Source organism: Microcaecilia unicolor, chromosome 13 (assembly GCF_901765095.1).
Source record: "Microcaecilia unicolor chromosome 13, aMicUni1.1, whole genome shotgun sequence".
NCBI lineage: Eukaryota > Metazoa > Chordata > Amphibia > Gymnophiona > Siphonopidae > Microcaecilia > Microcaecilia unicolor.
Genome location: NC_044043.1, coordinates 96,924,349 through 96,939,179, shown reverse-complemented (window position 1 = coordinate 96,939,179; position 14,831 = coordinate 96,924,349). Strand labels below are relative to the sequence as shown.

At 45.1% G+C, this 14,831-nt stretch overlaps 1 protein-coding gene across 1 annotated transcript in view; it reads right to left on the bottom strand.

Moving 5' to 3' along the window:
- The window catches only part of WNT4 (Wnt family member 4), a 94,566-nt gene that overhangs the window by 9,264 nt on the left and 70,471 nt on the right, over positions 1–14,831 (bottom strand). The window contains exons 3-4 of the mRNA XM_030222571.1: positions 7,570–7,701; positions 1,111–1,253 (exon numbers count right to left, since the gene is read on the bottom strand). Of these exons, the coding sequence (XP_030078431.1) occupies positions 1,111–1,253; positions 7,570–7,701 (275 nt within the window). The remainder of the gene's footprint in view (positions 1–1,110; positions 1,254–7,569; positions 7,702–14,831) is intronic.

The following is a 14,831-nucleotide window of genomic DNA, read 5'->3' as shown; positions in this document are numbered from 1 at the left end:
GAGGAGAGACTTGATGACCTGAAGATGTTATACCCTGAAGGAAAGGAGAGACGGGGGTGATTATGATACAGGCATTCAAATACTTGGAAGCTATTAATCTACAAACAAACCTTTTCCAGAGGCAGGAAGGTGGTAGAACTAGAGGACATGAATTTAGATTGCAGGGGGGCTGACTCAGGAATAATATCAGGAAGTACTTTTTCATGGAGAGGGTCATAGGTGCCTAGAATGCCCTCCCGTAGGAAGTGGTGGAGATGAAACAGTAAAGGAATTAAAAAATGCGTGGGATGAACACAAAGGAATCCTGTATAGAAGGTGTGGAACCAAACAAGCTTAGCAGTAATTAGATAGCAACACCAGTTAATTGGAAAGCAAAGCCAGTGCTGGGCACACTTCTACAGTCTGTGCCTTGATCATGGCGGGACAGATAGGCCAGTGCCAGGCAGTTTATCTTGTTGGGCAGACTGGGACCAATCAGGTCTTTATCTGTCGTCATCTACTATGTTACTATGCACATAACAAGTGCGTACATTCATGCTTTAAAAATTATCCCTTAACTGGCCGCCAAGTATATTGAGGTTATTAGAGATAATGATATCCAGGCAGGGACAACTGGAACACCTTTTTGGTTGAAGAGATCCAAACCTCCCCACAACCCAATCATTGGCCCTGCCCCAAGCTCTTTAATCGCTGATTCTATTCTGCTGCCTTGATCGTTAGTTTTTCACTTCCAGAAAGGTATCTGATCTGGTGATTTATGCATTCCAGATGCATGAGTTCGCTTTTTTTTTTTTAAGTTAAAGCATAGTTTTGTACCTTTCAGTAGTTTACCAATTTTTTTTTAAGTAATCTTTTATTGGATCGACCCTTACTAGCAGGTCTATTTTGTTGCAAATTTTCGTATAAAAGGGGTAAAGACACTTTTCAATAACCAGAGTAGACCCCATTGAGTCCTGTAAGCCACCCAACTTCTCACTTGGTTTATAATTTTACATCGAGCTTGTTCTCCAGCCTTCTCTGTGGAACAGTGTGGAAGGTTTTATTGAAATCCCGCTCCCGTCTCGCTCTCATCCCATTCTCCCTAGCACCGTGCATCTGGTTATCCCTTACCTTGCGACCGGCTTCATTGTTGTGAAGGTTCATGAGTGCTCGGCTGGATGAGGCTCCTTTGCTTCGCTCCCTGACATCAACAAAAGATTGTGAGAAAGCCACACCATAGGCGATGTTATCCGAACAGCCCGACCACTGGAAACCTAGATCACATCAACCAGCAGAAGAGAATTAACCCCTGTGTGCAGAAAACAGAGGAAAGACTGCTAATGACGTCGCCAGAGGATGAGGCGGCCACAGAGTAGCACCCTGGGCCTCCTGAAGTGACAGTCTGTCCAAAACATCTGGAAATCCTGCAGTCTGTACACATCTGAGATCCTGGTCTCCAGAACTCTGATCTTCACCTGTGTACAGCATTCAACAGGTTGATATGGTCACCTCTGGTCCCAGCACCTATTACCACATGGAGGTAAGTGCAGGGTCTATTTCTCCAGAACCAAAGATGTAGGATTCTATGGGGCTGTATGGCTCACGGGAAAGCCTGGGTTCTTTACAGGCTGTGATAGCTTTTATTGGATCAACATATGAATTGCACAAAGGTTTCTTTGGAGACATGATAGAGACGTTTAAATATCTCAAGGGCATTTATGTACAGGAAGTGAGCCTTTTTCAACTGACGGAGAGCTCTGGAACGAGGGGGCATATGATGAAATTAAAAGGGAATAGGCTTAGGAGTAATTTAAGAAAGTATTATTTCACAGAAAGGGTGGTGGAGGCGTGGAATGGCCTCCCGGTGGAGGTTGTGGAGTCGAGGACTGTATCAGAATTTAAAAAGGCATGGGATAAGCATGTGGGATCGCTTAGGAACAGGAAGAATTAGGGGTTACAGAGGATGGGCAGACTGGATGGGTCATGTGGCCTTTATCTGCCGTCATGTTTCTATGTTTCTATTCCACCAATGCCTAAGAGCCAACCTCATCAGTGATGTCACAATGGCTCAATTGTCCAGTTCTTGGCTTACTTTCCCCCCTTAGTGTGAAGAGTTTCAGTCTCTGGTAATCAGAGCTCATATTGTGATGTCATAATGGGAATAGGCTTAGGAGTAACCCAAGGAAATATTATTTCACAGAAAGGGTGGTGGAGGCGTGGAATGGCCTCCCGGTGGAGGTTGTGGAGTCGAGGACTGTGTCAGAATTTAAAAAGGCATGGGATAACCATGTGGGATCGCTTAGGAAAAGGAAGAGTTAGGGGTTACAGAGGATGGGCCATTTGGCCTTTATCTGCCGTCATGTTTCTGTGTTAGGTGTTGGAGCCTTCTTCGCTTGTGAGACTCTGCAGCTTGTGGTCACACTTGAGGAAGGGAGCTCGGTGGTTGGGAAGCCTCTGGCACATCAACTGTTTTTTGTTGTTGCAATAAGAGATCAAACGTGTCAAAAAATATCAGAAAACAAAGTTTCTTTCAGTGGCTTTTCTTAGTTACTTTGCTGAAAGTACAATCAGATATTTTAGAACAAAATTAATCTAGTGGATGTGACTTTACTATAGAGGGTTGGTCCAGTTGGCTGACACGTGTGGGTCTCTTCTAGCTCAATATTAATGTTACTCTGAGGGAACATGATTATATGCCTGTTCCGTGGTAAGATTGTGCGTGCGTGTGAGCATGTGAAAGAAGCTTGCACTGCTGCTGTCTGTTCTACCGAGAGGCAGTGAGCGTGTGTGAGAAAACTGCACTGTGGCCTGTTTGATCCCTGTGCTGTGGCATGTACACGAGAGAGCTGCCTGTTCTATTGTGAGTGTGAGAGAGAAATTTGCACTGCTGCTGCCTGTCGGTACCTGTTCTGTTGTGAAAGTGTGTTTGCGCGTGTGTGCGTGAGAGTGCAAGAGAGAAATTTGCAGTGTTGTTGTCCGTTCAGTCCCTGTTGTCCATCGGGGCATTGTGTACACAATGAAAACCTTTGGGCAATTCCCATGTTGGTCCAATAAAAGCTTTCACAACCCGCAAAGAACCCCGTTTTGTCCAGGACCCATTTGGGACAATTTTACACCTTTGGTTCTGGCTCCATTTTCTAACAGATGGTGGGGATGCAGATGATCGAAACGTCCTGCCTAATGGCCAAGAACTTAGGTGTGTGCAGGGATGGTGATGCTGTAAGAAAATCCTGGACATATCACTTCCTTACTTCATCAGGTGTGTCTCTCACTTTCCCTCGTTCTTGCCTCTTAACCCCTGGTGACCTCTTTCTCATTCCTCCTTGCATTCACCTCTCTCCACTCTCTTCTCCTGCCTTCTCATCTCCTTCCTCTCCGTTCCCACACCCTTCCTTCTTCCCTCTCATCCTCTTCCTCTCTACAGTGGGGCAATATTGAAACCCAGAAGGGACATTAGTACCCACAGAGTAACATTTGCGCTTTCTTTGCACCCTGAGCGATGTCAGCAGGCTCCGCCCTCCCTCTGCAATCTCAATACCCCAGATCCCCCCCCCTGCATGCAGGTAAAAATAATTACACTCCCCTCTCTCATCTCCTCCTGACCCCAGCAGCCTATGTTTCGGGGGGGGGGGGGGGGGAGACAATAGATTCCCCTACCCAGTCTTCTCACTCCCCCCTCACACCTCCTCCTGCTCATATCAGCCTATATTCTGGAGGGAGGGGGGACAGAATAATTCCTCCTACCCACTCTTTTTGCTCCCCTCTCATATCTTCTCCTGCCCACACTAGCCTATATTCTGGGGGGGGGGGGGGGAACAGCTGAGACCCAAAGCGTAAAGGGGGTACATCTATGCAGTTCACTAATACGGGAACTGCACTGGTTCAGTTTTACTCAGCCATTCAGATCCCTTGAGCAAACGTACTGAGGAAGTTGTTCACCCCCATCTCTATTTTTATCACTAGAGGGGGAACTGCTCCTCGGAAAAGAATGGGAATAGGGACCCTCATTGGAAGCTATCAATGGAGAGGGAAGGGAAGGGCTGGCACTCCCCCCCCCCCCCTCCTTCAGAACATATTAATAATCCATAATCCGAACCATCTGCCACTGTTTTATGTGACACACATTGCGTCCCAGAAAAATGCTCTGCTGTTGTTTGACACTAATGACACAAACATCAGCAAAATTCGCCCTTTCCTCTCTGAACACACCACCCGAACTCTCGTCCACACTCTCATTACCTCTCGCCTTGACTACTGCAACTTACTCCTCACTGGCCTCCCACTTAGCCATCTATCCCCCCTTCAGAACTCTGCGGCACGTCTCATATTCCGCCAAAACCGATTTACTCATATCACCCCTCTCCTCAGGTCACTTCACTGGCTTCCAATCAGATACCGCATTCAATTCAAGCTTCTCCTTCTTACCTACAAATGCACTCAGTCTGCAGCCCCTCACTACCTTTCTTCCCTCATCTCCCCTTACATTCCCGCCCGTAACCTCCGTTCACAGGACAAATCCCTCCTCTCAGTACCCTTCTCCACCACCGCCAACTCCAGGCTCCGCTCATTCTGCCTCGCCTCACCCTATGCTTGGAACAACCTTCTTGAGCCCTTACGCCAAGCCCCCTCCCTGCTCATCTTCAAGTCTTTACTTAAAGCCCACCTCTTCAATGCTGGTTTCGGCACCTAACCCTTACCGTTCAGTAAATCCAGACTGCCCCAATTTGACTGCCCCTATCGGACTGACCGTTCACTTGTCTATTAGATTGTAAGCTCTTTGAGCAGGGGCTGTCCCTCTATGTTAAACTGTACAGCGCTGCGTAACCCTAGTAGCGCTTTAGAAATGTTAAGTAGTAGTAGTTGTTTGACACTAATGACACAAGTGAACTATCGCATCCCTAAAACAGGCACACACAAACATGCATGAACACACGTCCCCAGAAAACAGATATAGCACAGTCATCAGTTCTAAAACACATACAAATATTTAATTTCTAGATGCTTTGCAGGAAGTTAATTACATCTCGCACTTTCCAGGTAAGAGTGTGACCTTGTGCAATGCAGACAGAGATTCCCTTTATACTTAAGTGAGACATAAGACGTATCTCATAAATTTTAATGTTGGCCCTGGAGGTTGACATCCTGAGAATATAGAAGCTTTGCGGTCTAAATCAGACTTGTTTTGAGGGCAATATTTGCAATGTACAGACTTAGAGCCACTTTTAACCTATGTACATTGTGGCCAATTTTTAGAAGGAGGCGTGCACTTTTTTTTTTTGGAAAATCAGTGACCACAAAGACAGGTGTGGCAAACTAATGTTTGCATAATCCACTTCGGTTGGCTCTTACTGCTGCTCATTTTGCTGGGCACCCATGTCCCTGGTTGGTGTTGAGCCATGGCTACCGTGGCTGGAAACAGTTGTGCTGGTGGCCACAGTTAAGAAATAATGAACTAGGACCCCAGTTCCAGTGGTGCTTTTAATGACTTTGACACTTTCATCAGGGATGATGTAGACTGAGATGAATTCCTCAGGTCAACCCAGTGACTGTTAGACACTAAACACCAGGGCTTTTTTTGAGGGGGTACTTGGGGGTACTGAGTACTGGCACCTTTTCCATTGTCTGCTAAAATTGACCCATGGTCCCCAAATTTTAATGAAAGAGCTCAGGCTCTACACACCAATTCTGCCTTGTCATAGATTCTGTGACTGGTTGCAGGGGGCCTGGCTATTATGGGGTGGGTCCCTCAGTGATCACCCCACCCCTGAAGGGTGGCCTGGCATTTTGAGTACTGGCACCTTTTTTGCTAGAAAAAACACACACTGTTCTTTAGGATTCCAGAATCTTGCTATTCTTTGGGGTTCTACATGGAATTTTGCTACTCTGAGATTCTGCATGGAATCTTGTCACTTTTTAGGATTCCACAATCTTGTATTCTTTGGATTCTACATGGAATGTTGCTAGTCTATGAGATTCTGCATGGAATCTTGTCACTTTTTAGGATTCCACAATCTTGTGTTCTTTGGGGTTCTACATGGAATGTTGCTACTCTGAGATTCTGCATGGAAGCTTGTTACTTTTTAGGATTCCAGAACCTTGCTATTCTTTGGGGTTCTACATGGAGTGTTGCTACTCTGAGATTCTGCCTGGAATCTTGTCACTCTTTAGGATTCCAGAATCTTGCTATTCTTTGGGGTTCTACATGGAATGTTGCTAGTCTTTGAGATTCTACATGGAATCTTGTCACTTTTTAGGATTCCACAATCTTGTGTTCTTTGGGGTTCTACATGGAATGTTGCTACTCTGAGATTCTGCATGGAAGCTTGTTACTTTTTAGGATTCCAGAATCTTGCTATTCTTTGGGGTTCTACTTGGAATGTTGCTGCTGTTTGAGATTCTGCATGGAATCTTGTCACTCTTTAGAAGAGCTTTTTTTGAGGGGGTACTTGGGGGTACACACCTTTTCCATTGTCTGCTAAAATTGACCCATGGTCCCCAAGTTTTAATGAAAGAGCTCAGGCTCTACACACCAATTCTGCCTTGTCATAGATTCTGTGACTGGTTGCAGGGGGCCTGGCTATTATGGGGTGGGTCCCTCAGTGATCACCCCACCCCTGAAGGGTGGCCTGGCATTTGAGTACCAGTACCTTTTTCGCTAGAAAAAAACATACTGCTAAACATTAATACTGTCTTTAGGATGGAACTGTATCAGATATGTCTCTTACCTTCCTTCAGTCTTGCCCCCCCCCCCCCCCTCTCTTTCTGTGCTCTCACCCCTTGTTCTTGCTTCTCTGGTCCCTTTATTTTCCCCCTTGGTCTGTCCCTTTTCCTCTTGCCCCATCACCTTCTCCTTGACTTCCCTCTCATACCCCTTACTCTTGCCACTCACAGAGCCCACCCACCCCAATCCCCGCTTTCACCCAGAAAGAGCTGGAAGAAGTGCTATTGAGCCGCAACTGCTTCTGCAATCCTTTGCCACTGATTGGTTCATTCTGTTCAGCTGACCAATCAACCGCAGGGAAAGGAAAAGCAGCAGCAATGCAAAAGTGCTCTATACTTGTACCGTGGCTGCCAGGGGACCTACTGCTTCCCTTTCTCCCTTCATCCTTAAACCTAGTAGAGAGGTGCAGTCGTACGTGGGCAGGATGGGCTGAGATGCTGGCTTCATCATCATTTTCAGAATCCTTCTTCTCTGGCCGTGGTTCTGCAGCATAGGAACTGGCTTTAGTCTGGTGCAGTTTGGTCCAACACAGGGACTGTAGAACTGCAGGGTCCATTGTGGTCACTCTGTTTAATTTTGAATTCCGCTCTGACCTTTGTCTGTTTCAACTACAGTACTTGCACAAGTAGTGAGTGGCCTCTCAACCCATCAATTAGGCCTGCCTCATTTCTGTCCAGTCAGTATGGTTTTATTCCCCTATGGTCCATGACCCATATCAAGCCTGTGCCCAAGTTGGACAGCCTTGGCCACTCCTACTCTGGTTTGTCCTGGACGATTTAAATGTAATATATATGGAAGCACTCACTATGCCACCTCAGTGCTTTCCTGCTCAAGGTACACTCTCTGGCCTTGCGTGGTCAGTTACTTACCTTCAGGACTGACACCCTGCACAGTCCGGTCACAGCCACACTTTTCTAATTCTCCACTGCTACAGGCGCGAGTCACTGCAAAGGCAACACCAGCTGAGGACACGGCATAAACAAAAGCTGCCTCCCGGGTCCCTGGAAGAGCAGAAAGTATAGTGTGTGGTCATTTACAGCTCTGTGTACAAGGACCATAAGTATGTTCATTATAATGTTCAAATTATCCAAGTTCCTCACTCCTCCCACCCCCAACAAACAAATGAAACTGCTTGGGTAGACGTTGAATACAAACACAACCACAGAATTCAAGAAGATACAGTATGAACCAAGTGGAGAGGAGGCAGGGGGCAAAGCTGGAGATCAAGGGAAGTCTCTGGTACTATATAGTAGGTACAAAGATGCTCCCAGTACTTAGTCTGTGATTTTATTCTATATTTCTACATGAATTATGTATCGGATCATCATAGTTCCCTATTCTTTGGGAAATCTCCAGTGCAGGACTCTCAACCCTGTCCTTGTGACCAGAGGCATAGCCAGACTTTGGCGGGAGGGGGGTCCAGAGCCTGAGGTGAGGGGGCACATTTTAGCCCCCCGCCACTGCCGCCACCACCACCAACTTTGATCCTCCCTGCCGACGACCCTGTCGACCCCCCCCCTCCCGCCGCCAACCCTACATCGCCGTCGTGCTTTTTATTTATATATCAAACATTTTTGTGAAAAAAATCCCAATTTAGTAGTTTATAAGACTAAGGAGGCTAGGGCTTTTCAGCTTGGAGAAGAGACGGCTGAGAGGAGACATGATAGAGGTATATAAAATAATGAGTGGAGTGGAACAGGTCTGTTCACGCTTTCCAAAAATACTAGGACTAGGGGGCATGCGATGAAACTACAGTGTAGTACATTTAAAACAAATCGGAGAAAATGTTTCTTCACCCAACGCATAATTAAACTCTGGAATTCGTTGCCGGAGAACGCAGTGAAGGTGGTTAGCTTGGCAGAGTTTAAAAAGGGGTTAAACGGTTTCCTAAAGGACAAGTCCATAAACCACTACTAAATGGACTTGGGAAAAATCCACAATTCCAGGAATAACATGTATAGAATGCTTGTACATTTGGGAAGCTTGCCAGGTGCCCGTGGCCTGGATTGGCCACTGTCATGGACAGGATGCTGGGCTCGATGGACCCTTGGGCTTTTCCCAGTGTGGCATTACTTATGTACTTGGACCATGCAGGTCTTTTTCTGCCGTCATCTACTATGTTATTTATTTATTTATTTATTGCATTTGTATCCCACATTTTCCCACCTTTTTGCGGGCTCAGTGTGGCTTATGTAAATATTGTTTAGATTGATGAGTCCAGTGAATCACAGGGTGACTGCCTTGTGTGCAAGAAGTCACTGCTGAGTTCTAAATACAGACATTCCTTGATTATATATTATTGGTGCTGGGTTTGAAGATTTAGCTTATGTTTGCCCCCACTGTGATTTACCACATTCTTAAAGACACACTAATGAATTGAATGCACACTTAACATCTCTACATGACACGTTGAAGTCATGAAACGGCCTTGGTGGGTGGCAAGCAGGGGCTACAGTTTCGATTTTTATTTGGCAAATTTATTCTAGATTCAGTGATTAATCCCCGAGTGTCACTTAGTGTCAGCTGCCTTCTCAAACCCTTTCAAACCAACAAAGTGGTTCTGGAGTGCAGAGTCTCTTTCCGTGCTGCATGATCATCCTATCACGTTACTAACGTGATGAGAGACCTAACCAGTCAACAAGCCATCTGAGCATTCGTCCAGTCTGTGTCTTTGGCATATCATGGTGTCACGCCCCCCCCCCCCCCCCCCCCCCCCCCCCCCCGTAGCTTCCTAACTGTGCTGCAATGGAATGGAACGTATTGATTACGGATTGGCCCACAGCCAGGCCAGTGCTGTAAAAAGACAAAAAGAAGAGAGAGGCTTGAGGAACGGCTGTTAACTCTTATATTCCGGACATCACCAGCTCTGGCCACCCATTCTAGGCTAAGCTCCCGAGGATCCCTTCCTTCTGCACAGGATTCCTTTATGTTTATCCCACGCATGTTTGAATTCCGTTTAGCTCTGTCTCTCGGTTCAAAACAGATACGACGGTATCTTGTGGCTTGGCTGTGTATAATGGATTTTTTTTTGTATATGAAGGGTGGAAGCTGGAGTTGTGGAGGTAGCTGCATCTGTCTGTATGTAGGGTTCCTGTATATCAATGTTTGTATATAGCCATTACTGATGGAAACTGTGGTGTCTAGAAAGTTGACTTTTTCTGGGGAGTGGAGGAGTGGCCTAGTGGTTAGGGTGGTGGACTTTGGTCCTGGGGAACTGAGGAACTGAGTTCGATTCCCACGTCAGGCACAGGTAGCTCCTTGTGACTCTGGGCAAGTCACTTAACCCTCCATTGCCCCATGTAAGCCGCATTGAGCCTGCCATGAGTGGGAAAGCGCAGGGTACAAATGTAACAAAAAAATATTTTTTTCAATTTTATTGTAGGATGGTATGTATTGAAGGAACTGTAAAATTGTTTGAGAGTCTCTTCTCCCTCAGTTCAAATCATGAAACCGTCATCAATATACCGGTAGAATTTTAAGGGTTTAGTTTGTTATGTATTTTCCCACCTTTTTGCAGGCTCAATGTGGCTTACATAGTACCGTTACCGGCGTTAGCCAGTTCTGGTATGAACAAATACAAGGTGATATAGTGGTAGAATGAGGTTCATGTATGGAAATACATTGGGGGAACTTGGAGATGAAGAGGAAGAGTTAGGATATGTCCATTACGGTCTTTGGTTACGTTGTGTCGCAGGTATCCAGGTTTCTTATGTTGGGTCGGTGGGGTATGCTTTCCTGAACAGGTCTGTTTTTAGTGCTTTTTGGAAATTTGGGTGGTCGAGCGTAGTTTTTTACTACTTTTGGTAGTGCGTTCCATAGTTGTGCGCTTAAGTAGGAAAAGCTGGATGCATAAGTGGATTTGTAATTGAGTCCTTTGGTGCTTGGGTAGTGGAGGTTTAGGTATGATCATGCTGATTTTACGGTGTTTCTGGCTGGCAGGTCAATGAGGTCTATCATGTATCCTGGGGCCTCACCGTAAATAATTTTATGAACTATCGTGCAGATTTTGAGGCACTTAATTTTTTTTTTTTGTTACATTTGTACCCCGCGCTTTTCCGCTCATGGCAGGCTCAATGCGGCTTACATGGGGCAATGGAGGGTTAAGTGACTTGCCCAGAGTCACAAGGAGCTGCCTGTGCCGGGAATCGAACTCAGTTCCCCAGGACCAAAGTCCACCACCCTAACCACTAGGCCACTCCATAATTAGTGTTAATGAGCACTTAATGGGAGCTGCGCAAAGGCTGTCCTCTGTAAGCTGTTCTATAACATGGTGTCTAACTTACTGTGATCAACCCAAAAGGGGGCGTGGCCACGGAAGAGGCATGGCGTTCCAAAAAGTTAGGCTCTGTTATAGAATAACACCTATCTATGCCTAACTTTGGGTGCTGGACTTAGACCTGATAGAACAGGGCATAAGTCCGCTGCCCAAAGACCAAGTGTGACCTGCGCTCTATGTTAATATCCTATAAAGACTGGGTGCCCTTTATAGAAGACAGGCTTCACATGGATCTGAACTGTAACTAACTTTCAGCACCATCCCCCTAATTCTATACAAGTTACCAAAATTGCATGTGCCGATAATTGGCTTTTTAATAAGCAATTATTGACACAAATCAAATTGGACTTTACGCATGTAAATTTAGGCATGGGATCGGTGCCTAAATTTTACACGCGGTCTGAAAAGGGGGGCTTGGAAATGGGAGGGGCATGGATGGAATGGGGACATTTCTCGCATTTCCACATGTTATTTATTGATTGGGATTTATTAATTGCCTTTATGAAGAGATTCACCCAAGGTGGTGTACAGTAAGTACAGTTTAACATCAAACGTACAATTTTGTTAGCATAACAATAGCAAAATAACCAAGAATAAACGTAAATACAATAAATGAGGTAAACTTGAAAACAGTAAGTTGAAACCTAATAATTGATCTACTGTGAAACAGTATAAAAATATATACATTTAACAATACTGGAATTCAGATACCAGATATATAATACAAAGTTAGCATAATACTAATGATACACCTAATAAGCAGCATTAGAACACTCAACTACTCAAAAGTGGAGGAACGCTCAATCCCTACGAGTGTCGTCAAAGGAAGTTCAAAGAGTAGGGTAAGCTGCCTCTTCCAAAGAAAACCAAGGGAGATGCTTATTCAAAAATGTGGTCTTTATTGAAAAACATCAAACGACTCGACACGACTGCCGTGTTTCAGCACCCAAAGCGCCTACTGAGACAGACATGGGGAAGCTACTGCTTGCCCTGGGATTGGTAGCCTGGAATGTTGCTACTATTTAGGATTCTGCCAGGTACTTATGACCTGACTTGGCCACTGTTGGAAACAGGATTCTGGGCTAGATGGACCATTGGTCTCACCCAGCATGGCTATTCTTATGTTCACTTGCACATGTACACACTTGTGTGATTAAGTGATCTCTTATAGAATACTGACTCACAGAAAAGTATGCACCACATTTGGAAGGCATCCACATGGCAGGAGTGCACATGTTCACATGTAACTTAGAGTACTATGCATAGGTTTGGACTTATACACTAGTTATAGGGCTGTTGTAAGTGGTAAGTGGTTGTGCCCAGATGCAAAGCACATTCCCCCAAATTTTCGTGCGGAAATCAGAGTATATTCTACAACAATGTTCCTAACTTAATTGGTTAACTATCTAATCAGTGCTGTTAATTGGATGTTAACAAGCAATTAGAACTAATTGGCATTAAGATTTATGCTCACAACTCGCTTAGTATATTCTGTAACGTGAGGCGCATAAATTCCAAGTTGTGTCGTTTAAAAGGGGGCGCTGAATGGGCGGGTCGTGGGTGTTTCGAAAATCTATGTGCATTATTAAAGAATACGCCTAACTGTGCTCCGAATTTAGGCCAAGTAAAACATGGCCTAAATGAATGTGACCAAATTTGGTCACGTGGAGAGGTGGTCGCTGTAATTATAACACGTGGAAATATAAGCCGATTCTATAAAACTTAGGACTAATTTAGAGAATACGCCTAGGCGTATTTTTTTACCGCGCAGATTTTTCAGGCGCCACGTATAGAATCTAGCCCATTGTCTGTCAGTTGCACTAGTGTTCAAGCTTCTCCTACTAACCTACAAATGCACTCAATCTGCAGCCCCTCACTACCTCTCTACCCTCATCTCCCCTTACGCTCCTACCCGTAACCTCCACTCACAGGACAAACCCCTTCTCTCAGTACCCTTCTCCACCACTGCCAACTCCACACTCCGCCCTTTGTGCCTCGCCTCACCCTATGCTTGGAATAAACTAACCATTGTACCTCTATCCAGGAAATCTAGACTGCCCCAATTTGATTGACTGCACTTTTTGTCCTTTAGATTGTAAGCTCCTTTGAGCAGGGACTGTCCTTCTTTGTTAATTTGTACAGCACTGCGTAACCCTGGTAGCGCTTTAGAAATGTTAAATAGTAGTAGTAGTGTTCTGTAGATAAAAGTAGGCGTTGAATTCTCTTTATAAAATTGGCACTCTAAAGCCCCGTGATATAATTAAAAAGAAAATGTTTTATTCAATATGGAGACTCAAACAAATAAAACCTTATTTTCCCTGTGATGTTTTCTGCAATTTGATACAATCTATGGTATTAAGCCAGATGGACTATTGTAACGGTATCTATGCAGGTTGCAAAGAACATCTACTCAAGAAACTTCAAACTGCACAGAACACTGCGGCAAGATTGATCTTTGGAAAATCTAAATTCGGGTCTGCCAAGACTCTCCGCGAAATACTGCGCTGGCTTCCCATTAGAGAACGAGTTGCCTTTAAGGTCTGCACCTTAATTCACAGAATTATTTTTGGGGAAGTTCCAGAATATATGCTTGAATTGGTTGACTTGCCACTCAGAAATAGATCCAGTTTATCAAGATCCTACTTAAATTTACATTACCCAGATTGTGGTGGCCTTAAGTACAAATCTACCTATGCCTCCAACTTCACATTCATAGGTACCCGACTGTGGAATGCTTTACCCAAATCAGTAAAATCTACCCAGAACTACTTAAATTTCAGAAAATGATTGAAGTCCGTCTTGTTCAAGAAGGCTTATTCTACAGGTTCAACATAATTCTGATTAACTCCTAGTTTAATCAAGACTCTTGGACACTAATTATCGATTATCTTCTACACTTTGTTGTTTAAATGTTTACTATCTTTTACACTGTTTAATTGTACTTTCTGTACTGTAGCCTTTTTACAGATTCATGTAAGCCACATTGAGCCTGCATCTAGCGGGAAAATGTGGGGTATAAATGTATTAAATAAATAAATCACTCTTGTGGTGCTGATGGCCTGTGCCAGCAAAGTTGGTTTTGCAGGCAGCAACTTAGAGTGTAAGCTATTTTGGGCTTGGACTTATCATACCTGAAAAATATATTAAATTGCCTTGAGCTAAAATTGAAAAGATGATCTAGGAATACACAGTAAATCTATATAAATAAATCCCACCTTGAACGTTCTGAAGCTCACTCCAACTGTGGCAGTGAGTCCTGAACTGCTGTAGTCCTCCTGGCTATTCGGACTACTCACCACCGCCCTAAGCCACGCCCCATCTGCGACCTACGCCACGCCCCAACTGGACATAAAAAGCACCATGAACGTTCTGAACCACACTTTGAAGCTTCAAAAGTTTGAATGTTCGAAGCTCTGTAACCACTTTTAAGCACAGTACATCTGGGCGCCGCCATGATCTGAAACGAGCGTCACAGCTGCAACACACCAATAGGAATACAACATGGGAGGAGCGTCTGAGGCGAAGGCGTCAGTTGCCGTTGCCACGCAACGGAATGCAATCATGGGTCATGCACCCAAAAGCTACATACATAAAATGGAGCCCCGCCAGAGAATGACCGAGGTCCAACACCCGCCGCCCCCCTCGCGCAACGCCCCCCCCCCCCCCCCCCAAAACAACCAACAAACCTCAACAGAAGAAAAGAAATCCCACAAAAGACAGGAGGTGCAACACCCCCCCCCAAGCCACCCACCGTCGCGTACCTTTGCTGGCGGGGGGCACGAAACCCCGCCAGCATAAGTCCTGTCTTCAGACTCCGGCTTGATCTTCAGCATTACTAGCCTCTGCAGGCAGGGC